Raw genomic sequence first — 25,076 nt, forward strand, 5'->3', positions numbered from 1 at the left:
GCAAGACTCCATCTCAAAAAAAAAAAAAAAGTGCAAACCAGATCATCAGCAGTTAGCTGTCAACCATACTCCTAAAAAAAGCAAACTCAGGCTCTGAACAGTCTATGTGCCTCTCTCTAGTAGTTCAACTGGACAAACCTACCTCTTCAAATTTCTTGGTTTTTGCGACTTCACAAATCTGCCCTATCATCCGGATGCGATTGCTGAGGCCGCATTCCACACTCAGCTCCTGGAGAGAAATGAAAGAAGAAACAGGGGCCAGCGGTCAGGCCACGGTTTCCTAAACTGCAAGTCACAAACCACCTAAAGGCTCCCACTGCATTTTCCAGACTAGAGATTAAAACAGATCTTTCTGAAATCAAGATTCACCTGACCGGGCGCGCTGCCTCACGCCTGTAATCCCTGAAGTTTGAGAGGCCGAGGCGGGTAGATCACCTGAGGTCAGGAGTTTGAGACCAGCCTGGCCAACATGATGAAATCCTGTCTCTAGTAAAAATACAAAAAATTGGCCGGGCACAGTGGCTCAAGCCTGTAATCCCAGCACTTTGGGAGGCCGAGGCGGGCGGATCACGAGGTCAGGAGATCGAGACCATCCTGGCTAACGCGGTGAAACCCCGTCTCTACTAAAAAATACAAAAAATTAGCCGGGCGAGGTGGCGGGCGCCTGTAGTCCCAGCTACTCGGGAGGCTGAGGCAGGAGAATGGCATAAACCCGGGAGGCGGAGCTTGCAGTGAGCTGAGATCTGGCCACTGCACTCCACCCTGGGCGACAGAGCGAGACTCCGCAGCTACTCAGGAGGTTGAGGCAGGAGAATCCCTTGAATCCGGGAGGCGGAGGTTGCAGTGAGCTGAGATCGCGCCACAGCACTCCAGCCTGGGTGACAAGAGCGAAACTCGGTCTCAAAAAAAAGATTTACCAACGGGATTTACTGCTCCATCCCGAGGAGCTGAGAATATGCAAATTTTTTTTCACAACTGCAAATGTTGTACTGAGATAAAACACAACATGAAATACAATTTTAAACTGTAAAAATTTTTTTCCAGACGGAGTTTCGCTCTTCTTCCCCAGGTTGGAGTACAGTGGCGCAATCACGGCTCACTGCAACCTCCAACTCCCAGGTTCAAGCAATTCTCCTGTCTCAGCCTCCTGAGTAGCTGGAATTACAGGTGCCCGCCACTACGGCAGGCTAACTTTTGGTATTTTTAGTAGAGATGGGGTTTCACCATGTTGGCCAGGCTGGTCTCAAACTCCTGACCTCAGTTGATCCACCCGCCTCAGCCTCCCAAAGTGCTGGGATGACAGGCATGAGCCACTGCGCCCAGCCCAGATGGACTATATTTTATTCATCAGTTGATGAAAGTTTTAGTTGTTTCTAAGTAGAAAACTTTAAAGTGCAAAAATTCAGCATTTACTCATGGGCAAAACACAATGCCTGACATACGTGACAAAGACACAAGCACACATAAAACATAAGGACCTAGCCTGGGTGCAATCGCCTGTAATCCCAACACTTTGGGAGGCCGAGGCGGGCAGATCACCTGAGGTCGGGAGTTCGAGACCAGCCTGGCCAAGATGGTGAAACTCCGTCTCTACTAAAAATACAAAAATTAGATGGGTGTGATGGCATGTGTCTGTAGTCCCAGCTACTCGGGAGGGTGAGGCAGGAGAATCACTTGAAACTGGGAGGCGGAGTAGCAGCGAGCAGAGATTGTGCCATTACACTCCAGCTGGGGCAACAGAGCAAGAATTCATCTCAAAAAAAAAAAAACAAAAACAAAAACAGCCAAGCCTGGTGGCAGGTGCCTGTAGTCCCAACTACTCAGGAGGCTGCGTTAGGAGAATCGCTTGAACCCTGGAGGCGGAGGTTGCAGCGAACAGAGATCATGCCACTGCACTCCAGCCTGGGCAACAGAGTGAGACTCAGTCTCAAAAAAATAAAATACAGAACCCACTTCTGCCAGGAACTCACATGTTATCATTTAACACCTGGCCACATCCTTACCCGTGGAGATGATGACTCTCAGGCCTCATCGATAAAATGGGCTTTCTTTCCTCAATATCTGAATCATCACTCAAGTGTGCCTGAACCAGGTCACCAAGATCCTGACTTTCCAAGTCTCCTGAGGAAGGACACGTCAGCCTCCAAGTACTGGAGACAGCTTTCCTGTGCAGACAGTTGCCAGCAACCCATCTCAGGACCTGGTGCAGGTGCAGCACCACAGAACCTGGTGCAAGACAAAACCCAACCTTCCCTACACTTCCCTGTAGGCCAGCAAAGACACAGGCAGCTCACTCACCCTCAGGATTTCCGCGGTGATGATAAATTCCGTCTGTTTGCCCTCTGCAGACCTGGGATTTGGCCTCGGTGTTCCCAGTCCAAACAGAATCCTAAACTTCTCCTTCAAGCCTGAATCTTTGCTTGTTGGTTTGGCCATGGTGGGCCAGGACGCACCAGAAAACCCCTCTGTGCAAACGAAACAGGCACGGGGACATCTGAGCAACAGCTCTGCCCACCTTCCCCACTGCGGACCTCCAGCCGTCAGGACCCTGGGCCTCTGGTGGGCATAACCTTTCCTCCCACAATCCCTGGGATAACTCAACTACAGCCCAGCTGAACAGGTCGCAAACAGGCACCTAGGAAAGCCAGGGAGAAACCAGGCCTGGTCTGGGGAGCTCTCTGCTCAGACGCTGCCGCCCGCCCCGCCCGACTCAGTGCACGGGTTAGGATGGCCGCCGCGAAGTCCTGGGAGCCCGGATGTTTGCCGTCTCTCCTCTCCCCATGTGGAGCAGCAGCTGTCACGGAGCCGAGTGCAGCAGAGACCCGCTCGCACCCGCCATGACTTAAAACTAAGGGATGCTCGGAGCTCTGGAGTCGGGTTGCAGCGGGCGCGGGTGAGGGCCCGGGACCCGGACACTGCGGGGTCCGCCTCTCTAAGCCGCTGCCCCGCTGCCCCGTGGGTACTGGGGCACACTGCGGCACAGGCCACTCACCCCTCGCCGCGCCACCGCGCGCCGGGCCGCCCCGACGCGGAGAAAGGCGAACCCCCCTGGCCCCTGGACGCTGCCGGAAGCGCGACCCGCACTTCCGGCAGCGGTGCCGCGCGGAGGGCCGCCACGGAGCTTGCTGGGAGTTGTAGTTCTGGGCAGCCCTCTAGCGGAAAGGCCGGCGATCCTTGCGTCACGTGACGGGGGCCGCGTGGGCCGCCGGGATGTGTAGTCCGCAGGAGTCCGGCATGAACGCCTTGAGCGCGAGGATGCTGACGCGGAACCGGAGCCTGGGACCCGGGGCTGGGCCGCGGGGGTGTGGGGAGGAGCCCGCGCCTCCCCGGAGGGGAGAAGCTGCAGCAGGTAGCGCCGCGCCCTGACCGGAGCATGGGAGGAAGCGGGATAGGGGCTGCAGGCTGGAGTCCCGGGCCGCCTCCTCCTGCAGCTGCGCGGGCAGGGGCTGCAAGGGCTGCGAACGGTTCCCACGTGCGGCCCTGCGTTCCCACCTTGCCCCCTTTCCCCAAAGGTTGCGGTCCGCAGTGGCTGGGTTTCGGACGCTCTGCTCCGCTGCCCACTTTCGCCCCGAGCAAGAAAACGCTTCCCGGCCGGGCGCGGTGGTTCACGCCTGTAATGACAGCACTTTGGGAGGCCGAGGCAGGCGGATCACGAGGTCAGGAAATCGAGACCATCCTGGCTAACATGGTGAAACCCCGTCTCTACAAAAAAAAAAAAACCAAAACTAGAAAAAATTAGGCGGACGTGGTGGCAGGCGCCTGTAGTCCCAGCTACACAGGAGGCTGAGGCAGGAGGATGGCGTGAACCCGGGAGGTGGAGGTTGCAGTGAGCCGAGATTGCACCACTGCACTCCAGCCTGGGCGACAGAGCCAGACTCCGTCTCAAAAAAAAAAAAAAAAAAGGAAAAGGAAACGCTTCCCTTCCCACCAGCCTGCCCGGGACTCTCCACTCCAGGCTCTGTGGGTCCCATCCCCGCCCTCCTGCAATGAACTTGCTTCCCTCAGAGAGGCTGGGTGCCAAGAACACACCCAGCCAGAAGCCTGCTCCCTCAGCTCGAGGGTGCCTCTTAGGGAAAACAGGAAAGGGCATGGCAGTCATATTTATCCTGCAGCCGTTGAGGACCTGCTGAGGACCAAGCACTGCAGTGAGCAGTGAGGGACACGACAGGGCCCCTGCCCTAGTCCCACGGGGACTTCCACAGAATTGGCCAGAGGGGGATTCTGATAGGCACCCAGGGACCCCAGGGATAGTCCAGACGATGGCAGGAGGAACTGGTGCAGCTGGGAGCAGTTAGGCGGTGATGCCAGCCAGGGTGGCAGGAGCTTTGGTGTCAGGATAGAGTTTGGAGTTTATTATGACAGCAAATGGAAGTCAGGAGGTTTCGTTTGTTTGTTTGTTTTGAGACAGAGTCTCACTTTGTCACCCAGGCTGGAGTGCAGTGGCGTGATCTCAGCTCACTGCAACCTCCGCCTCCCAGGCTCAAGCAGTTCTCCTGCCTCAGCCTCCCAAGTAGCTGAGACTATAGGCCTCTGCCACCGCAGCCGGCTAACTTTTGTATTTTTAGTAGAGATGGGGTTTCGCCATATTGGCCAGGCTGGTCTCGAACTCCTGACCTCAAGTGATCCACCCACCTCGGCCTCCCAAAGTGCTGGGATTACAAGCTTGGACCACCGTGCCCGGCCGGTCAGGAATTTTTAAAAGGGAGTGACACAACCCGATGTGGGTGTTAACAGATTGTCTTTGGCACAGTATAGAGGATGTATTGGGGGCACTATGGTATTGGCTGTTGTTAGAGTCCTCATGAGCTAACGTGGACCTTGTCAGGGTCGCTGGCATAAGGAGAGCTCACATATCCCAGACTGCAGAGGGCAGAGCGCCCCAAGTGTGTTAGATGATGGACAGTTGTGGCATGAACGAGGGAAGGGTAAGCTAGCAGGCGGGACGGCACCCCTACCCTCCCTTCACCTGTGGCCCCACCAGAGGGACTGGCTGGTGCTTTTTGCAGAAGCAAGGAAAAGCCACAGCCCCGTGAAGCGTCGGCGGAAAGCACAGAGACTGTGTGTGGCCTATGAGGGCTCGGACAGTGAGAAAGGTGAGAAGGCTGAGCCCCTCAAAGTGCCAGTCTGGGAGCCCCAGGACTGGCAGCAACAGCTGGTCAACATCCGTGCCATGAGAAGCAAAAAGGACGCACCTGTGGACCATCTGGGGGTCGAGCACTGCTATGACTCCAGTGCCCCCCCAAAGGTAGGCAGGGGCCCCATCTGCCCAGGTGACCCCCGCTCTTAGCAAGATACTTGTTTTCTCTCTACCCGGTGGCTCTTGGCTGGCACCTTCCCCTGCAGACAGCACCTTGGGAGGATGTACACCCGGTGCCCCAGAGCACTGGGCAGTGTCGCCTGCATCACTGTAGCCACTCAGCATGTCAGGACACCGGTGGCTTAGGGCCTCGTGCTAGAACTTCTGCCCAATGCAGGCGTGACCTGGGCTTTGCGTGATATCGGGGAGGAAGAATTCCTTTTGCTTCACGGTCCCAGGGCCTGGAACCTTAGACCAAGCTGAGTTCTAATCCCTATTCTACTACCAGGTGACTTGGATACAGGCCTCTCTGAGCCTCAGTTTGCTTGTCTGTAAAATGGGTAGTACGGGCCAGGCATAGTGATTCATGCCTGGAATCCCAGCACTTCAGGAGGCCGAGGCAGGTGGATCACCTGAGGTCAGGAGTTCGAGACCAGCCTGGCCAATGTGGCAAAACCCCGTCTCTACTAAAAATACAAAAATTAGCCGGGTATGGTGGCAGGTGCCTATAATCCCAGCTACTTGGGAGGCTGAGGCGGCAGAATCGCTTGAACCCAGGGGTTGGAAGTTGCAGTGAGCCAAGATCACACCACTTCACTCCTGCTTGGGTGAAAGAGTAAGACTCCATCTCAAAAAAAAAAATTGTTTTTAATGGGTAGTGTGATTATTCACAAAGCAATCAATAGTAGTGGCCAATGGCTGTTCAGTAGTGATGGGCCAGATATGATTGTTTTGGGGTTTTTTTTGAGACCAAGTTTTGCTCTTGTTGCCCAGGCTGGAGTGCAGTGGCGAAATCTCAGCTCACCGCAACTTCCGCCTCCTGGGTTCAAGCGATTCTCCTGCCTCAGACTCCCGAGTACCTGGGATTACAAGTGCCCGCTACCACACCCAGCTAATTTTTGTATTTTTAGTAGAGACAGGGTTTCACCATGTTGGTCAGGCTGGTCTTAAACTCCTGACCTCAGGTGATCCGCCTGCCTTGGCCTCCCGAAGTGCTGGGATGACGGGCGCAAGCCACCGCGCCCGGCCACATACGATTCTAAGCACTGAGACAATTCATTTAAGCTTCACATTGCTCCAGTGAGTCGGGTATTATTTTTGTCGTGGTGTTGTAGGTGACCAAACACACCCAAACCAGACCTCCCTACCCCATAGGGGGAGGCCGATGCCCCATATGTGGCCCAGGGTAACAAACGAGGGTACGTAGAGGGCGTGAGGGGAGCCTGGCCCAGGGAATCACCCAGGACCCACCGCCACCCTGGTCCCTGTCACGGCACAAGCAGGTGCGCAGGTACCAGGTGCTGCTGTCACTGATGCTCTCCAGCCAGACCAAAGACCAGGTGACGGCGGGCGCCATGCAGCGACTGCGGGCGCAGGGCCTGACGGTGGACAGCATCCTGCAGACAGATGATGCCACGCTGGGCAAGCTCATCTACCCCGTCGGTTTCTGGAGGGTGAGCCCTGCCTGTGGTAACCGGGGCCGGGTGGCCTGAGAGAGACCTCGGAAGGCTGAGAGGGGTGGCGGCAGTGCAGGAGGTGAGGGTCAACCATCTCAGGCTCGGGGGTCCCCCTGGAGCCCCCATCCCAGGCCATGGGGTCCTGGGGCCTGACGCCCAGTCCCAGCAGCTCCTTGGCCTTCCTGTTCGCATCCTCCCTTCCTTCCTCTGCCTCCCTACCTCACCGCCTGCCCGCCCTTCCTCACCGCCAAGACTGCCTGCCCACCCGCCTTTCCCTTTGTTTACTGCTAGCCTCCCCTGGGGTGTCACCCCTCCTGTCCAGAGCCCCTCACCCTCCAGGAGCCCTGGGGAGGCCTGCTCCCCAACCCCGCCGAGCACTGGATGGTGGTGGGCGGATCTGTTGAAAGCAGCTTAGTGGGTGGGGCCGCTTCCCCTTGGCACCCGTGTGGGCCGCAGTTTCTCAGATGGGTTTTAAATAGCCCTCTCCACTCAGGCACAGGATGGGAACCACCCGGCAGGCCTAGCAGCTGGTGGGGAAGCCCCAGCTCCAGCCCTCCTTCCTGAAGGCGCAGGTGCAGCTAAGCCCCACTTCTGGGAGCGGCTGGCCTGCTTGGACTGGCCGGGGTGCTGGCAGGGAATGACGGGCCGGGGAACCCAAGACAGACCCTACACACGTGTCATTGGCCCACACGGGTGGGAGGAGGGGGTCAGGCCTGCCTTGGGCCTCCCTGCTGCCTCCACTTGTTCCTGCCTCCTGGAGGGCGGGGGCTGAGCTCGCACATGTCCTTAGCAGGTGCGGTTAGCTCTGGCCACCTGTGGGTCTCCCGGGGGCTGCGTCTTCCCCCGTCGGGCTATGCCCCTGCCTCCAAGGCTGAACGCACCCCTGTCTTTCAGAGCAAGGTGAAATACATCAAGCAGACCAGCACCATCCTGCAGCAGCGCTATGGCGGGGACATCCCAGCCTCCGTGGCTGAGCTGGTGGCACTGCCGGGCGTTGGGCCCAAGATGGCACACCTGGCTATGGCTGTGGCCTGGGGCACTGTGTCAGGCATTGGTGAGTGGTGCACACCCCCAGGAGGACAGGACTGGCTCCGGCCCACTGGCTGCTCTGGGGTTCCCCACATCCTTTTGACCTGTGACTCCACCCAGCCCATAGGGTCAGAAAGGTGCTCCCAGGGCTAGCCAGGCCAGCCCCACTCAGAGACAGGCGCTGGGGCAGGAGCTCGCATGGGCTGGGCGCCTGCTCAGTGCGGGACTCTGAGAGAGGCCCCGGAGCTAGAGTCCATCTGTGCTGTATTCAGGAGAGATGTGGAGCAGGGAATTCCCCACTCATGGGGTGGAAACACTGATGGTTGTGCAGGGCGCTGCTGGGGCCTGGCCTTGGCCCAGGACCCCTGGAAAGGCCCCCAAGGTCATCCTTCAGTTGAGAGCTGCAGGGCAAGGTGGGGTGAGCCAGGCCGAGAGGAGGAAGTGTGTTCCCAGCAGAAGGAACAGCATCTGCAAAACCGTGATTCGAGAGACAGGGCCAGGAGCAGTAAGTTCTGGAATGAGATGAGGGCAGAGTGGGGAGGTGAGGGCTGAGGAGCGAGGGGGAAGAGTGTCCCCTCAGCAGGCGGGGTGGGGAGGGAGGTGCTGGGGGGAGAAAGGGGAAGGGTGGGGAGGGAGGTGCTGGGGGGATGGGGGGAGGGTGGGGAGGGAGGTGCTGCGGGGAGGGCCCCCCTTAAATCCTTTTCCCAGGTCCTGGTGTCTCTTCCTGGCACCAGAGGCTTCTTGGCAGTTGGGTAAAGACAGACCCTTGGGTTTGGGGTGGGGTTGCCTCATCCTCGGCTTTGCCCAGAGAATTTGGGGCTCCTAAGGCCACACACAGCCAGGCCCAGCCAGTCCAGAAACCAGGGCTTGGCCCTGCCCTCTGTGTGCCCCCATGCCAGGCCCCTGTGGGACTCTTGCAGGGGCCTGTGCTAGGGGGGGCCTTCCAGCACTTTCTGGTGGGCAAGAGGGCCATCAGGGGCTGAGGGCCACGGTTCTGAGCAGGGGGCCACCCGGTGAGGCTGAAGGGCTGCAGCAGCCCCAGAGAGCCAGAGCCAGGCCAGGTGCACCAGGGCAGGGCCTCCTCCCCACCGAAGCTCCCAGCGCCACCACCTGCCAGCCTCTCAACGGACACTTGAGCTTATCTGGGCGGCTGTCCTCAGCTGCCCGTGTCCCTGGGGTGCTGCATCGTGGTTGGGCAGGGCTGTGGGGGAAGGTCGCTGCCCGCAGCCAGGCAGGGAACGGGCTTTGGGAGTAGCAGGCACAAGAGACAGGCACGCAGGAAGACCTCCCTCTCCAGGTGTCTGTGGGCCTGACCACCTGCAAGGAGACCCCAGGGCTGCCTCCTGGGGGTTCCCAGAAAGAGAAACACTGTCAATTAAAATGTCAGAGCTGGCTGGGGACGAGGGCTCAAGCCTGTAATCCCAGCACTTTGGAAGGCTGAGGTGGGTGGATCACCAGAGGTCAAGAGTTTGAGATCAGCCTGGCCAACATGGTGAAACCTCGTCTGTACCAAAAATACAAAAATTAGCCGGGCGTGGCCAGGCGCGGTGGCTCACGCCTGTAATCCCAGCACTTTGGAAGGCTGAGGCGGGCAGATCATGAGGTCAGGAGATTGAGACCATGGTGAAACCCCGTCTTTACTAAAAATACAATAAATTAGCCAGGCTCGGTGGTGGGCACCTGTAGTCCCAGCTACTTGGGAGGCTGAGGCAGGAGAATGGCGTGAACCCAGGAGGCGGAGCTTGCAGTGAACCAAGATGACGCCACTGCACTCCAGCCTGGGCGACAGAGCGAGACTCGGTCTCAAAAAAGAAAAAAAAAAAGATCAGCCGGGCGTGGTGGCAAGAGCCTGTAATTCTAGCTCCTCGGGAGGCTGAGGCAGGAGAACTGCTTGAAACCCAGAGACAAAAGTTGCAGTGAGCCAAGATCGCGCCACTGTCTTTATCCAGCCTGGGCGACAGAGCAAGACTCCCTCTGAAAAAAAAAAAAGCCACAGCCATAGATTGCTGGCTGCAGTCCCAGCTCTGCACCTCCCCGCTGAGTGACTCTGGGCCAGGCACCTGGCTTCTCTAAGCTCTGGCCACAAAGTGGGTGAAGCAGTCCTCCTCATTCACTGTCCGGGTGGGCAGGAGGCCCATACATTGTGACGTGTCCTGACACAGCTTTGGGTATCCTAAGGAGCATGGCCACTTCTGTGTTACAGAGGAGGAAACTGAGGCTCAGAGCCCCAAGGATGTGGCCTCTCAGGCCTTGTGGTCTCCCTACACCCTCAGACACCTTTTTTCAGGCGGCAGCAAAGGAGCTGGTGCAGGACTTGGCTTTCTCTTTGGCAAACACTGAAGGAGCAGGCAGGGCTGGGGCTGGGGCCGCAGCTGGCAGGGGCCACCGGGTGGGAAAAGGGAGCCCGATGAGCAGGCACCTGGGGTGACCAGCTGAGGGGAGCAGGAGCCAGATCCCAGGTGGACAGCAGCTGCGGCCGGCCGGGCCAGGGTCCCACTCTGTTCCTGACCACTGCAGTGGCAGGTGCTGGGTCTGCAGGCAGTGACCTCATGCCGGCCTGCTGGGCAGAGCTGTTGCCACCCAGCCTGGTGCCCAGAGCCAGTGCTTATGCCAGGAGGGGCCTCAGGCCACAGGAGACAGACAGGGAAGCCTGGATGAGCCCTCCTGGGCCGGGGCCTCCTTCCTTGGGAGGCTGAGGGCTGAGAGGTGCTTCGGAGTCGGGATCCTGCCAGGCCTCACAAGGTCCTCGGGCATCTGTAGGACTTTGTGAGGACTTACTGAACTGGCCAGTCTCTCCGGTAGGGTCTGGCCCCCAGCAAGTGTTTGTCCAAGTGAGCTGTCGCTGTTATTGTGGGAAATAGAGCTCGAAGCAGAGCCGAGTCATCCAACCCCAAGCCCTGCACGGAGCAGAGACCCCACCACCCACACACCCATCTGGCACCAGGGTTGGTGGGAATGGGTCAGCCCAGAGCACAGCCCTCCCTCCCCGGCCAGGCTGGCTCAGGTGATGGGAGGGAGGCCTGCACCCCAACAGAGGGCTCAGCCCCTGCCCCAGCACCTCAGGGGCAGCCAAGATGGTCAGATGTAGGCTTGCAGCCAGGGCTTTGTGGTTCTAATCTCCAACTGGAGGGCCACGGGGGTGGTGGCAGACTCGCCTCTGGGCAGGGAGTGAACGGGCTGGGCGGGTGGAGTGTGCCCATTCACCCCACTTGCCTCTCCGCAGCAGTGGACACGCACGTGCACAGAATCGCCAACCGGCTGAGGTGGACCAAGAAGGCAACCAAGTCCCCAGAGGAGACCCGCGCCGCCCTGGAGGAGTGGCTGCCCAGGTATGAGTATGTGGGGGGCTTCCTGGCAGAGAAAAGCTCACCCTGCGCTCCCTCTGTCTGCACTGACCCAGCCCCCACCCCCACAGGGAGCTGTGGCACGAGATCAATGGACTCCTGGTGGGCTTCGGCCAGCAGACCTGTCTGCCTGTGCGCCCTCGCTGCCAGGCCTGCCTCAACCAAGCCCTGTGCCCGGCTGCCCAGGGTCTCTGATGGCCGAGCAGCTCCCGCCTCGGTGCTGCTGTGGCCACAGTCTGTGAAGTGGCTTTACGCTTCAGGAAGCCACGCCTGTCGAATAAAGCTTTGGGCTGTTTGCAGATGGGATCTGGCTGATGTCTGTCCCTGAGGGGGCAGGGCGCCTGGGAATCACATACAAGTGTGTGTGCGTGCACACCCATGCTCGTGTGTCTGGAGCAGGGCTGCCTGGGAGGCCGGCTGGGGACGTGACAGTCTCTGCTCAGTACTCAGGGAGGAGAAGGGGGTGTGCGTGAACCTGGGAGGGAGGAAGTGGGGAGAGCCAGCTGCAGCCAGCTGCTGGAAGTCCACTGGGGAAGCAGTCGGAGGCAGCTGGCTGAGGACCCTGGCCCCTCATGCTAGCCATCGCCGTCTCCCAGCTTCCCAGCCTGGACACCACCAGCTCCTGAACTTCAGTGACCTCAAAGCGCAGCCTCTGCCCAGTCCCACCCCCCACCCTTGAAAGGGACATTGGGGACCCAGGCAGGGTGCCATAGGCTACAAGGCTTGACCTGTGATTGCTAGAGGTCGCAAGTTGAATTGGGCAAAGGGTGGCCCGTGGGGGTGTTGTGTGAAGCCAGATGGCTTCACAGGGAAGATGAAGATGGGAGGCTGAGTCTGCCGAATAGAGAGATGGTCCTGGGCCCAGGATGTGCCACACAGCAGGGGGTCCCATGGGGTCCGGTGGGGGAGAGGGAGCAGGGCTGGGAGCAGATGGATGCAGGGCAGGGGCTCAGGAACGAGACCCAGTTTCCAGCTGCTGAGACTCAGGCAGGGGGCTCCCTGGAACAGCCTCATCCCTCCACTCCCCTCACCGCGTGGGGAGGAGGCTCAGAAAAGACAGAGGCGTATGGGTCCCAGGCAGGGCCTGTTTATTCTGAGCGCGCGCATGCGCTATGGCTTAACGAGGCAACAGCGGTGCCGGTCGATCAGTGGTCGGCTCAGGGGTGCGGGGCCCGGGAGGGAAGAGCAAAGTCAACAGGGTGTCCACGGGGGAGCCTGCCAGGCAGGGCTGAGCCAGAGTCCAGGAGTCCTTCGTGGGTGCTGCTCTCACACACCTATGTTCCCCAGGCCTGGGAGCTGCCGTGCGGAATGAGGGGCCTGTCCAGAGGCCACCCTCCTCGGGGACATGGGGCCTCCATCCTCGGGCCCCTCGGAGAACCCAGGCCCTACACTTCAGACCCCCAGCAGGGCACAGGCGCACAGGGTAGCTGGGTGGGGAGCAGGGCCTGGCCTAGGGACCCCCCACACCAGGGCGGGTTGGGGAGGGGCAGCTCCTATGGCCACATCAGGCCTCCCTGGCCTTACCCAAGGTCCCCACAAACAGGCTGGGGGCCCCAGCTCGGCCACTGGGAAGTCCCAGGGACTCCCACTCGGGACGGCTGCTGGGGGGGGGGGGGGGCGGGGAGGAAATGGTTTGCAGAGAAAGGTTTGTTTTATTGCAATTATTTAGAGCGCGTCCCAAGGGGGAGGGGAAGTCGGCGGGGGGTGGGGGGGCTCTGGTATTAAGTGGAAACATGTGTGGAGCTGGAGATCTTTTTGGAAAAAAGCAAAAACACAAATTCCTTTCAGTCAGCAGGCCCCGGCAGAGCAGCAAAGGCCCTCACCCCGTGCTGCCGCCGCTGCTCTCTCTCTCGCTCGCTCTCTCTCTTGCTCGCTCGCTCTCTCTCTCGCTCGCTCTCTCTCTCTCTCTGTCTCTGTCTCTGCCTCTCTCTCACATCTCTGGGTCTCTCCCCCCACATCTTGCTGCCACAGGCCCCCAGTACCTGGCAGGCAGGGACAGGACGGGGGCTCACGGGGGCTGGGGCTGATTTCTGGGCAGTGGCAGGACCACCCTCCAGTCCACTGAGGCTTGGGGAGCTCGGGGCAGGCTGAGGCCCAAGGTCCGTGCAGGAGGGGTCCCAGGGCCCCGAGACAGGCAGGAAGGGGCTCAGAAGTTGCTGAAGATTTCGCGCTTCCTGTTCCAGTCCATCTGCGGCGCGCGCTTGTTGACTCGCGTGGCTCGAGCCTTCTCCTTGGCCTCGGCCGCTGTGGGGCTCAGGTGGAGGCCGCTCTCCTGGAAGGGGTCTCGCTTCCAGGCACTGCCATCCTGGGGTGAGCACGGTGGGTGGGGTGTCTGGAGTGAGCCCTAGGCCCTCACCCCAGACGGGGGCCCCTCCCAGGGAACAACCAACACAGGTTGCCTGCTGGGGCTGGGGCTGGGGTAGGGGCTCATGAGGGCTTCCTGAGCAGAGACCCCACTGCCAGGGCTGACATCTCCACAGACGCCCACCCCAAGGCCTCTGGCAGCCCCATGTGTGAGCTCAGGAGTGGAGGAGGACATCCATACCTCAGTGTCCTTGTCAGAACCAGGAAGGTCACTTCGGGATGAGCACGCAGAGCCACCATTGAGCTGGGAAACCAAGGGCAGGTTGTGGCTTCACAGACAGACACAACACCCGCACAAGGACACATGTGCACAGATGCACACGCCCCACCAGTGTGTGCTCCTCCACTCGGCAGGGGGCCCCGGGCATCTGGTGGACTCTAGATGCGGTGAGGCAGGCACCGGGCGCCCGGCAGTGACAGGCAGGTGGCCTGGCCGGCTCATGGTGCAGAGGGGGTTTGGGTGCAGGAATGGCCGGTGTGAGCAACGCCTGGGGTGAGGCTACCACCAGCTCCCTGAGGAGGCAGAGACTGGAAGGCAACTCCCTACCAGGTGGTGCTCAGGAGGGGACGGAAGGCAGCAGCCCCAACCCCAGGCACCCCATGTGGCTTGTGTGTGGCACTGATGCAGGACGAAAACCACAGGGGCATTAAAGGGAGGTGATGGCCAGAATCGGGTGTCACTACCACACCTCGAGGAAAGGGATCTCCAGGGAGAAGGGGGCCTGTCGGGCCTGGGTACCCCCAGAAGCACTTTGTGTCTCATGGGCACCCCACCCTCTCACCTGGACAGGGCTGGTTCCGTTGGTCACGGGTGATGGCAGAGGACCTGTGGGGACAGCGTGTCAGTGTCTACTCGGCCACCACACCGCACCCACCCTGTGCCCCGGGCCGTGGCCCACCTTCCACATGCTCCTCGGTGGGTGTGACCCGAAGCCGCTTGAAGTGCTCATCTGTCTCGGGGTCCACCACCAGCAGCCGGGCCTCATCCTCCCGTGCCTTGATGCTAGCCACCACCTCAGCGTGGCGCAGCCCCTCCACATTCTGCCCGTTCACCTGCCGCCACCAGCACGCATCAGCCCCGCCGTGGGCCCAGACAGCCCCCAATGCCGCGTGGCCAGGTGTGGCATCAAATATTCATCACAGCCACCGCCCGCCGAGGCAGCAGGAGGCGCACCAGCTCAGGTTCCCAGTGTCTCCCTCCTCCCTGCAAGGACCCAGGGCCCCAGTGTGGACAGGCATGGGGCCCCCAGCACCCTGCAGCCCTGGTGGGCCGGTACCTCAATAAGCCGGTCCTGGGCGCGGAGGCCAGAGCGGGCGGCAGGTGAGCCCAGGTCCACCGAGCGGATGTACTGGCCGGGCCGGGACTTGTCACTATGCAGGTTGAACCCATAGCCCTGAGGTCCCTTTCGCAGGTGGCAGAGCCGGGGGCGCAGCTCCCTCAGGGGCCCACTGACATCCTGCAGGCCCAAGGGACAGGGTCAGTCCCTGGCTCCAGCCTCCCACCCCCAGAGGCCACTCCCTGGTGGTGCCGCTGCTGCCCAGACTCGGTACCATGCCACCCACGGGCAGGCCCAGGTCTCAGTGGCAAACACTCCGGGCACCCAGGCTGCCTGTGACAGAGCTTTAGTTGCGGGAACTTGGGCAAAGCCAGTTTTCAAACCCAGAAGCCTCCTGGATGGGCCCAGCCGCCTTCCTGGGTTGCTGGGATAATTCCCTGGGCTGGAGGCCAGCACGGCACACAGGCGGGGTGGGAGAGAGCACCAGGTGGGAAGAACTGTCACTGTCGGCCTCCTGGGGCAGTTGTCCCTGAGGGCCCTGCCCGTGCGTCCCCCTGCCCCGGGCTCTTCTCCAGAGCGTGGGGCAGGCGCTCCTAGGCCAGCAGTTTTGTTTTCTCTCCAGAGGCCTCCGTGAAGCTGGCTGCGGTGGCGGCTCTGTTTGCTTTCACATTCCGGGAAAACGAGCCGCACCACCCCCGCGGGCCCAGCACGCAGAGGCTGGGGCAGGAGCTTAGAGTGGACAGGGCACAGAGGGCCTCCTGGGGCCCGGAAGGACCCCCCCGCTACCATCCCAGGCCCTGCCCCATGTTACCTCTGGCATCCTGCAGTGGGGGTCTGGGCCAGGGGACCATGCAGGCAGGGCCAGGCCCAGTGGCCACCCCCCAGCCAGGGGCCAGGCCAGGGTGCCGCGGCGGTGGCCAGTGGCTGCCCGTGCTCAGTTAAACATGGCGGTGGCCAGAACAGGCGGGGGGGCAGCTCAGGTTTCCAGGGAGTGCCAGGCTTGAGGGCGTGTGCAGGGGAGAGCGTGCAGGGGGGGTGGGGGGCTGCCAGGGCCCCTCCCTCACCTCCTACCGCCCTGTGTGTCCCTGAGGGACCACAGGCCAGGCCAGGGCTGGGGCGGCATGGCAAGAGGGGCACTCAGGCCTCAGGAGGGCAGGTCTCCAGGCCTTAGACACCCCCGACCCCTCCAGCCACCCACCTTCAAGCCTCACTCCAAACCCCAATGGACCAGAAACAGCCATGTCAGTGGCGGGGGCCGCTCTGCCGAGGGAGCAAGGGGGTCCTTCTCCACAGGGCTAGTGCCCTGTCCCCTGGGCTCGGGACCTGCCCTTGGTCTGGAATACTCTTCTCCTGTCCAGCCCGCCAGATGTCTCGTCAGGAACCTCCTGCCCACCCTCTGAACCCTCTCTGCATGGCCACAACCCAGGCCCTATCACACCAGAAACTCCAGGGACAAGGCTGTGGCTCCTTGACCCTGCAGGGGCTCAGCTGGGCCACATGGGCTGAATTGGAGGGTACAAGACCCCCAAAATCTCCAGGGCCCCACCACATAGACCCACCCCTCCCCCAGACACACCTGGTGGCACAGGCATGGGGCTTTGAGGCTGACCCTGACACCTGCCCACCGAGCTGCCCCTCAGGGATGCAGTCAGAGCAGTGCTGAGGCTGGCCTGGGAGGGAGGGAAGGCGTGGGGACAGGGGCCCATTCAGGAGGGGAGGTGGAGCACAGCCCCCAGGCTGGCCTGGGACTGAGGGAAGGCGTGGGGACAGGAGCCCAGTTCGGGGGGGAGGTGGGAGCGTGACATGGGCCCAGGCGGTAAAGACACGTCACACGGTCACAGACACAAGACGTCCAAACACACCTGCAAACATGCATAGCCACCCACACATGCGGCCAGCCCCACAGTGCTGGCCCGGCAGCCCTTCCCACGCCTGCACAGCGACCTACAGGGCAGGGTTTCTCAGGGCACCAGACAGGAAGCAGGATCTGGTGGGTGTCTGGGGCCCTGAGGCCAGGCCAAGGCCCCCTCAGTGTTCTCAGGGTCATTCTGGCCACCCCTCTGCCTCTGTCCAGAAGCAGCCGTCTTTCACTCTACACGGCAAGAAGTTCTGCCTATCATCAAACCCCTCATTGTCAGCAGGGTCACGAAGGCGCCAGGCACAGCACTAAACCCTCAGGTGGTGGAAGGGCTGCAATGGAGGGGCCAGGGTGGGCTGCTGGCAGCACATGGGGCGGAGCATGGGGGCCCAGAGAGCTGAGGAGCTCGGGCGGGGTTCATAGCTCACATTCCTCCTCCCTGCCCTGGCTCAGCACACACTTCCTGCCGCCTTCTGCCAGGCCCTCTGGCTCCCACGGGCTCCAGGCTCCCTCCCCGCCAGTGGCCAGCACAGAGCTGGACCATCCCTGGTCCCCCAGCCATGCCTGTGTCCAGACAAAGAGGCTAGCATGGGGGTACACTGGGCGCCCCCCCGATGGTGACGCACCAGCCCTGGCAGAGAAAGGCCTTCATTGTTGCTCAGGGACCAGCCTGCTTACATCAAGTTCCCGGAGTCCCTTCCTCCCACCCCGGGAGGCTGAGCGGCTGCTGGTTCCTCCTAGCCCTCCCTTCCTCCCACCCCACCTGACCTGTACCAGCCCCTGGGGTAGGCTCCGTGGAGGGGCTCCTGGAGCCCGGGCAGGTGGCGTGGCACTCCCGGAGCGCGCCATGGCAGCGGTACAGCGGCAGTGAGTGGCAGGCGTCCAGCCGGGGTGGCCTGAACTCTCTGGCTGACCCAAGCTGCCACCCCACTTATCTACCTCCCTCTGCGGCCCCGGCTCCCCGGGGATGGGTGGAGACACGGGGGCTGAGTCACTCTGGGGAGCAGGGTGATGACTGAGCCCACTCCCCTGCGAAGGCTCCAGCTCGGCGCCCCCCACCCAGCTAGGTTTCCGTCCCAAGAAAGGAAGGAAGGAAGCTGCTGGAAGGCCCTGCCCTGCCCCAGGACCCAGGGCTGGGGGGACAGGGAGGAGTCCCGGCCCCAGAACACAGGACAGTCCTGCTGAGGTTCCAGAGGAACAAGAGCCATAGGAGCCCGGAAGCCCCCACAGGCACCGCGCCCTAACCACACAGCCGCCTCCCGCAAATCTGTCACCCCTCACCTGCTGTTAGCCCCCAAGGCCCTCCAGACGGAGGTGGAGACTGGGCTAGGGGCAGGGGGCAGAGGGCTCAGGGTCTGCCACCACCTCTAGGGCCTGGCACCGCTGGCCACCCGTCTCTGTTTGGGGGCCGTCCCCTGTCATCACTACTAGGATCAGCTGCACCGCAGCTGCGGCCACCCCCAGCCTGCTGTGGCCCAGGGCTGAGTCATCACTAACTAGGCCTTCATGACCCCCAAAAGGAGTGGCCAACCACATCAGTGTCCTCCCCTGCCCACCTCCCCTATCCCCAGCCAGAACAGAGGACACTGAGAACCACTCTTAGCTCCCAGGGGGCACCCAGAGTTGGGCCCTCTCCATCCTGCACCAAAGCCAAGCTACATACCCTCCCAGGACTCTGCCTCTCTGCCACCACCGCCCCCACTGGAGCCATCCCTGCAAGGTAAGCTTTGCCCTCCTGGGCTCCCTGAGCATCTCAGGCACACCCTGAACCCAGGCTGAGCAGGGCAGGATCTGAACCTGCGGAGGTCCGGTGAGCCCCAATTCTTCCTGTCCACGCTGGGAGCTCAGGTGAACAAACCTCAGGGCTCGAGCCAGGCACGGTGGCTCACACTTGTCACCCCAGCACTTTGGGAGGCTGAGGCAGGCAGATCACTTGAGCCCAAGAGTTCCAGACCAGCCTGGCCAACATGGCAAAACCCTGTCTCTACTAAAAACACAAAAATTAGCCAGGTATGGTGGTATACGCCTGTAATCCCAGCTACTCGGGAGGCTGAGGCACAAGAATTGCTTGAATCTAGGAGGAGGAGATTGCAGTGAGCCAAGACCACACCACAGCACTCCAGCCTGGGCGACAGAGTGAAACTCTGTCTCAAAAAAAAAAAAAGAAAAGAAAGAAAGAAAGAAATTAAACCTTAGATCTCAGGGGCCAGGTACAGTGGCTCACGCCTGTAATCCCAGAACTTTAGGAGGCGGAGGAGGGCAGATCACCTGAAATCAGGAGTTCGAGACCAGCCTGAGCAACATGGTGAAACCCCATCTCTACTAAAAACACAAAAATTAGCAGAGTGTGGTGGCGTGTGCCTGTAATCCCAGCTACTGGGCAGGGTGAGGCAGGAGAATCGCTTGAACCCAGACGGCAGAGGTTGTAGTGAGCCAAGAAAAAAAAGAAAAAGGGCCGGGCGCGGTGGCTCAAGCCTGTAATCCCAGCACTTTGGGAGGCCGAGACGGGTGGATCACGAGGTCAGGAGATCGAGACCATCCTGGCGAACATGGTGAAACCCCGTCTCTACTAAAAATACAAAAAATTAGCCGGGCATGGTGGCGGGCACCTGTAGTCCCAGCTACTCGGGAGGCTGAGGCAGGAGAATGGTGTGGACCCAGGAGGTGGAGCTTACAGTGAGCTGAGATCTGGCCACTGCACCCCAGTCTGGGCTACAGAGCGAGACTCCATCTCAAAAAAAAAAAAAAAAAAAAAAAGAAACCTCAGGTCTCGATGCCAGAAGAGAGAAGGGGAGACCCTGCTCCTTGGGTGTCCCCTGACCTCCTGGAGCCCCTGTCCCCAGCCAGACTCATGCACAAAGGGACCTGCCACTCAGGCCACCCTTTGTTCCTCTAAAAATATACCCAGAGGAAGCTCCTCCTAGGGCTTCCTGCAGCCCCCAGAGCCTGAAATAGCAGACGGGGGAAGGTCCCACCCAAGGCAAGGTACCTCGGCCACCGCACCCTCCAGATAAAGTCCGAGGGCCAGATTTTTCCACAGGAAGGTGAACCATGCATTTGTGTCCAAATCAATGGACAAACGCCTGAGGTAGAGGGGGAGCTTCCTCCTGGGGGAGGGAGGGTGCCTGGGAAAGAGGGAGGCCCCAACCCTCAACTTGGAGACAGGGGCCTGGGACCAGCCCACTCCCCTGCAAGGCCAGCCCCCCAACCAGCCCTGGGCTGGGCACCTTGGCCCTGAGCACGGCCATGGCCTGCCCTCAAGCCCCAGGAACAAAACAGGTCCCACAGGTCCCATGGCCAGGCCTGTGCCCCCTCCCCACAGGGAATGCCGTCTCCCTGCCAAGACATCCCCCCGCCGGGCTCAGCTCCCAGGCGCAGCCAGCTCCAGGAGTGATACTTGGGAAAGGGAGAAAGTGAATGTATAGATCCCCTGCACCCTCAGAAACTCCAGATCCCACACCTCTGCCTCAGGCACGGTTCTCACAGTGGGGTCTGGCCAACCCCTGGACTCAAATCCCCTGAAGGGATTTATTTCTTTTCTTTTCTTCTTTTTTTTTTTTTTTGAGACAGTCTCGCTCTGTCCCCTAGGCTGGAGTGCAGTGGCAGGATCTTGGCTCACTGAAACTGCTGCCTGCTGAGTTCAAGCAATTCTCCTGCCTCAGCCTCCCGAGTAGCTGGGACTACAGGCGCCTGCCACCAAGCCCAGCTGATTTTTGTAGTTTAAGTAGAGACAGGTTTCACCACATTAGTCAAGCTGGTCTCAAAACTCCTGACCTCAGGTGATCCGCCTGCCTCAACCTCCCAAAGTGCTGGGATTACAGGTGTGAGTCACCTTGCCTAGCCAGGGATGTCTTTGAAAATGAAAAAGAAGGTAGGAGAGCATGGAGACAATGCCAACAGGGCCTCCAGGAAGACAGGACAGACAGTTTCAGGCTGTTCCTCCTAGCCCTCAAGTGGCCACCTAGCAGGAGGTGGAGCAGGCGGCCCCTGTACTTTTCTGGGTCTCCTGACTGGGAGCAGGGGCAGGGGAAGGAGGAAGTGCTACCCAGCAGGAGCCCATAAGGAACAGCAGACAGGGTCCCCGGGCCCTCCCTTATATCTAGGGGAGGAGTGGGCTCACCTTGGAGCTGCCTGGACCCCCCAACTCCACTCCCATGCTCCCAGCCCCACCCACACCAGGCCTGACAGAGTGGCCTCCTAGGCTTCCCCAACCTGCAGAGGCAGCCAGCCCTCTCCCAGGCCTTCCCAGCACACAGGCTCCTTGAAGAGAGACGAGGACAGAGCCACGGATGACACCCAACACAGGCACGGAGCTGGGCACACGCAGACCTAGAATGTCTATTCCCAGGGCTCCTCAGCCATGAGGCTGGGGGCTGGGGAGGCGGCAGCTTGTCAGAGTAACCCCTCGATAGGGCAAGGGGCTCTGGAGCGTCCTGGAGAAAAGGAACAGGCTAGGCTGCCCTGACCCTACCCAGTTTAAAACACAGGCTGAGGGTAGAAAGAGTGGCCCCCAGTAGCCAACAGGATGGTCCCTGGGGCAGAAAAGGGGCCCCAAAAGGCAGAAGAGACCAAGACTTCTGGAGATGATCAGAGGCAAAGATGGTCGTCGAAAGCCAAGAGAGCCTCTGGGAGAGGCGAGGGTGGTCCCTGCGGGCCGAGCCTGCCATACCTTCTTGCCAGCGTCGGAGCTGCGGCCACCCATGTGTGCCCAGTCTGGCTTTGGCTCCCAGGGGTCGTGGGCGGGCGGGAGCCCTCGCTGGGCCATCTCCTCAGTGCAGGTCAGCTGCCGCCGGCGGAGCTCCTCATCTGTCTCCTGGTCCACCACCAGCAACCGGGTCTGCCCCTCCACAGCCTTGATCCTCTGCACCACCTGGGGCGAATGGGTGACAGGAGCGGGTCAGTGGCCCGCATTCCGGGCAGCACATGGGCAATGGCACCACTCTGGGCTGGCCCGGGCATGCAGGCGGGCAGCTGGTCTGCATGGGCGGGTGGCCGCACCGAGAGGCCTGCCGGCCCCGCCCCCCACCCCCAGACTCCAGAGGCTCCCTCCCTCTGCACCCGGGCTCTGGACACTGAGGTCCAGGCTGCGAGGGCTTCAGGGTCCTCCCAGAGCCTTGCCCTTAGCCCAGGGTCTTCTCCAGGCAGGGCTGGGAAGGGGCTGCAGGGTAGGGCAGCTGTGGTAAGTCCCGTCTGGAACTAACAAAGACAGTGCACAGTGGAGCTTCAGGTTTTCAGTCTGCCTGTTAGTGTGTGCACGTGCATCCATCTGTTTCAAAGTCTGTGTCTGCGTCCAGGTTTGAAGGAGAGGGGTGTCTCCCTGGGCCCCAGTTTGGGTGTGTCCATGCCCATTCCTGTCATTCTCTGCCATGGGAGTCTAAACCCCTGACCCCAGGCCTTATGTCCACCTCCAGGCCATGACCATGGGCCCATTCCCGCTGGACTTGTGAGGAGGGGAATGGCTGGACTCCTGGCTCGGGTACGCACACACAGCCAGGGAAGCAGCATTCAGGTACAGCCGGCAAGGGGGAGGGGCAGTGAACAGCTATGGCATGGTGGCTGTCCGCGTGGGGGTGCAGGTGCCTGTGAAGTGTCTGGACCATGCAGGGGGCCGGCGTGCACCCGCAGAGAGAAAGCAGTGACCATTGGGAAGCGGGCAGGAAGACGGGCAGCCCTACTCCCACCTGTGGCCTGGGGGGGGGTGGACAGGGCTCCCCACCAGCCGCCGGGCTCAGCAGGGGTGGTGAACAGATAGGAGGGACTGAGCCAGGCCCATCTGTCCCCTGGCCCTCCTCTCTCCCCATGACCCAGAGTGAGACAAGAGGAACCGAGTGCCCAGCTGCTTCTTGACTATGTGTCCCAAACAAGTCACCCTAAATCTCTGGCATCAGTTTCCTCAACTGTCAAATGGGGCAGTAACTGCGCCTCTTGCCCTCCTGGGGCAGTGGGGAGAGTCCACCATGGTCTGTGTGTCCAGTCCTCAGAGACCAGCACCCCAGGGCCTTGGATAAGCAAGTGTTCCCTGGGCAAGGGCGGCAACGACTATCAAACAGCAGCCAGGCCCCAGCCCTGCCAGCCCTACCCTCAATCCCTCAGGTCCAGGCCACTGGCCTGATCCCCACTTTCTTCAGCAAACAACCTTACACAGCAGACACTCTGGGTGGAATGCATGGGGCTGGCCGACGGAGGGACAGACAAGGCACCAGGTGAACAGGAGACCAACTCCAGGCCCAGCTGAACCAACTGCTAATCTTGAGGTTCCAGGACCAGCCATGTAGGCAGGTTATGGATTCGCCAGTGCTGTGAGGGACAGGGGACCTGGAGGACAAGGGGTGTGTGGACACTGGACCCCCACCAGGGTGTGGAGGAAGCCCCTGGCCTGTGGGAGACAGACATACCTCAGGGGTCAGAACCCACAGAGAAAAGGCTCTGCTCTCCTTAGCCAGGAGGCAGGAGGCTTTGGCAAGTAACCCCAGCCGGGCTAAGCAGCCTCTGAGGAGGGGTAGTGCCTTTGGAGCTAAGGAACGTGGTTGCCACCAATGGCCAACTCAACCCGGTCCCAGGCATACCGGCTGGGACACACTAGAGTACAGACACAGACTTACCAGCCTGCAGACACACAATGATGAGTACAGTAACCAGGTGTGCACACACACAGAGCTCAGCTCTCACATGCCCAGGAGTCCAGACCTGTACACACACACACACACACACACGCACGCACGCAGACCTGTATACTCACACACACTCCAGCACACACACAACTGCAGACACACTGATGCCCTTACTGCAACCCCTCCTGGGTACACACAGGCAGGCGCGTGCACACTTGGCTGACCCCAGAGGGACCTGCACACACACGCCCAGCTGTGTTCACACGCACACGTGTACACACACCTACGCAAAAGCACCCAGGTCTCCACCTTTCTGGAGGGGCCCCAGGCTGCCCAACACCCTCCTTCATGGCACACTGAGGCCAAAACGCGACCAAAGAGCGAGGCCAACGGCCAGGAGCCGCAGTGCGGGCCCCTCCCTGCCAGGATGCCCCCCCACCCCTGTGCAGGGCTGAGCTTCCTGCGCGGGGACTCGGAAGGCGCCGGGCCGCTGCCTCCCGGCAATGTCCGCGTCCTCTCCGCGGAAGCCCCCTCAGGCCCCCGTGCGACCCCCGGCCGCTCCAGAGGGACGCGCTCAGGGAGGGGGCGGCGGGCCGGGGGCGAGCGCAGGCCCCCACCTGGTGGTGCGTCTCGCCTTCCACGTTGACGCCGTTGACCTCGACCAGGCGGTCCCCAGCGCGCAGCGCCGCGGCCTCGGCGGGGGAACCGGGTTCCACGCGCCGGATGAACTGCCCGCGGCGGCCCTTCTCGCCGTGCAGGTGGAAGCCGTAGCCCTGCTCCCCGCGCACCAGGCGGCACAGGCGCGGCCGCAGCGGCTCCGGAGCGGCCATGGCGCCCGCTGCCCACCAGCCGCCCGCGGGCAGGGGCGCGGGGCAGCTCGGGGGCGGCGGCGGCGCTGGGCACCCGGCGGTGGCTTCGGCGGCTCCCGTTCGGCTCCCGTCGCCTCGGGCTCCGGCTCGGGCTCCAGCTCGGGCTGCGGCACCGCCCCCGCGCCCGCCCCTTCCCCGCCCCCGCCCCCGCCGCCCGGCCGCCCCCACCTCCGGTCCCAGCCATCCCGGCCTCCGCGGCCGGTCATCCCGAGTGGGGGTGGGGGAAGGCGGCAGGGCTAGGGGACCCCCCAGCCACCAGGACCCCTCTGTCTCGCTCCTACTCTGGGCAGCCGCCTTGGTGCCAGCGCCTTTGCCTTCTATCCCAGGAACATTTATTGGATACCTACTGTATGCGCAGCATCCAGGCAGGTCTTGAGGTGGGCGACGGGTTGGACAAAGGGTCTCCAGGCCAAGGGACCCCCCCAAAGGGGCCAAAGGGTAACAACAAGGGCCACAGCCCTCCCCACCCTCCCGGGGAAGACCTCCCAGACCCCCTTGCCTATCTCCACTCCGCTGTGCCTGATCTGGATCCCTCCTGCAGCCAGAACTGCCCTGGACCAGGGCAGTCTCAGGAGGGCCCAAGAGGCAAAAAGAGGTTTAAAAGTGACACGCAGCAGTCCCTCCCTGCATCCTGGGGGCCAGTGGCTTGAGACTCCCTGGCCTACCCTCCGTGTTTGGGCTATCTGCACCTCGTCCATTCCCGCCATTCTTTCCCTTGGCCAGGCGGCTCCCCCTACTTGTGTCCCAGCCCACCCCAGGCCTCGACTGTGACTCTGCAGGGTAACGAAAGGATGAGTCTCGACATGGGCCTCCACTGACTTCTTTGGGCTCTAAGCTCTGGGTAGTGGACAGTGTACACAGGCGCTGCTCCACAGTGTCCGCAGGCAGGCAGCAGGTCTCCCCTCCCCTGCCCACAGCCGTCTACATCCCTGAGCCTCTACATGAAGCACGAGTGTCCCTCCTTCCCCAAC

At 61.3% G+C, this 25,076-nt stretch overlaps 3 protein-coding genes across 20 annotated transcripts in view; 1 reads left to right on the plus strand and 2 right to left on the minus strand.

Moving 5' to 3' along the window:
* Window positions 1-3,244, minus strand: part of TSC2 (TSC complex subunit 2) — a 40,971-nt gene extending 37,727 nt beyond the window's left edge. For 5 of the 10 annotated variants that reach the window (XM_025370674.1, XM_025370671.1, XM_025370670.1 and 2 more), the window contains exons 1-3: window positions 2,993-3,162; window positions 2,299-2,465; window positions 143-229 (exon numbers count right to left, since the gene is read on the minus strand). Coding sequence is in view for 9 of the 10 variants with exons in the window: in XM_025370671.1 (XP_025226456.1) it covers window positions 143-229; window positions 2,299-2,436 (225 nt within the window). In the remaining variant the exon portion in view is untranslated. Of the gene's footprint in view, window positions 1-142; window positions 230-2,298; window positions 2,466-2,635 lie in introns of all 10 variants that reach the window. The other 5 variants (XM_025370667.1, XM_025370664.1, XM_025370668.1 and 2 more) reach the window with 3 other exon arrangements.
* Window positions 3,190-11,430, plus strand: NTHL1 (nth like DNA glycosylase 1). Of its 5 annotated transcripts, none has more exons than XM_025370685.1 (6): window positions 3,190-3,349; window positions 5,007-5,093; window positions 6,580-6,750; window positions 7,648-7,807; window positions 11,006-11,111; window positions 11,198-11,430. In XM_025370685.1, the coding sequence occupies exons 2-6, from the start codon at window positions 5,070-5,072 to the stop codon at window positions 11,319-11,321; spliced, it is 585 nt and encodes a 194-aa protein (XP_025226470.1). In that variant the 5' UTR covers window positions 3,190-3,349; window positions 5,007-5,069; the 3' UTR covers window positions 11,322-11,430. The 5 variants fall into 5 exon arrangements, with proteins under 5 accessions (XP_025226470.1, XP_025226467.1, XP_025226466.1 ...); XM_025370682.1 differs by having other exon boundaries at window positions 3,196-3,349; window positions 5,007-5,245; window positions 6,577-6,750; XM_025370681.1 differs by having other exon boundaries at window positions 3,196-3,349; window positions 5,007-5,245; window positions 7,648-7,814.
* A 767-nt stretch (window positions 11,431-12,197) lies between these two features.
* Window positions 12,198-24,265, minus strand: SLC9A3R2 (SLC9A3 regulator 2). Of its 5 annotated transcripts, none has more exons than XM_025370676.1 (7): window positions 23,854-24,265; window positions 21,295-21,495; window positions 14,768-14,947; window positions 14,390-14,543; window positions 14,273-14,316; window positions 13,672-13,734; window positions 12,198-13,398 (listed from the first exon to the last, which is right to left on the minus strand). In XM_025370676.1, the coding sequence occupies exons 1-7, from the start codon at window positions 24,064-24,066 to the stop codon at window positions 13,273-13,275; spliced, it is 981 nt and encodes a 326-aa protein (XP_025226461.1). In that variant the 5' UTR covers window positions 24,067-24,265; the 3' UTR covers window positions 12,198-13,272. The 5 variants fall into 5 exon arrangements, with proteins under 5 accessions (XP_025226461.1, XP_025226460.1, XP_025226464.1 ...); XM_025370675.1 differs by having other exon boundaries at window positions 12,198-13,431; XM_025370679.1 differs by lacking the exons at window positions 21,295-21,495; window positions 23,854-24,265 and adding an exon at window positions 17,394-17,559.
* Between the last annotated feature and the right edge of the window lie 811 nt (window positions 24,266-25,076).

The sequence above is a fragment of the Theropithecus gelada genome, chromosome 20 (genome assembly GCF_003255815.1).
Source record: "Theropithecus gelada isolate Dixy chromosome 20, Tgel_1.0, whole genome shotgun sequence".
Taxonomy (NCBI): domain Eukaryota; kingdom Metazoa; phylum Chordata; class Mammalia; order Primates; family Cercopithecidae; genus Theropithecus; species Theropithecus gelada.

Coding starts and splice junctions, on each gene's coding strand:
- NTHL1 (XM_025370681.1), top strand. CDS start 3,211: ATGTGTAGTCCGCAGGAGTCCGGCATGAACGCCTTGAGCGCGAGGATG. Junction 3,350..5,006: donor GAGGGGAGAAGCTGCAGCAG/GTAGCGCCGCGC, acceptor TGCTTTTTGCAG/AAGCAAGGAAAAGCCACAGC. Junction 11,112..11,197: donor CTGGAGGAGTGGCTGCCCAG/GTATGAGTATGT, acceptor CCACCCCCACAG/GGAGCTGTGGCACGAGATCA.
- SLC9A3R2 (XM_025370675.1), bottom strand. CDS start 24,066: ATGGCCGCTCCGGAGCCGCTGCGGCCGCGCCTGTGCCGCCTGGTGCGC. Junction 21,496..23,853: donor AAGGCGAGACGCACCACCAG/GTGGGGGCCTGC, acceptor CATTCGCCCCAG/GTGGTGCAGAGGATCAAGGC. Junction 14,544..14,767: donor CCCAGGACCGGCTTATTGAG/GTACCGGCCCAC, acceptor TGGTGGCGGCAG/GTGAACGGGCAGAATGTGGA.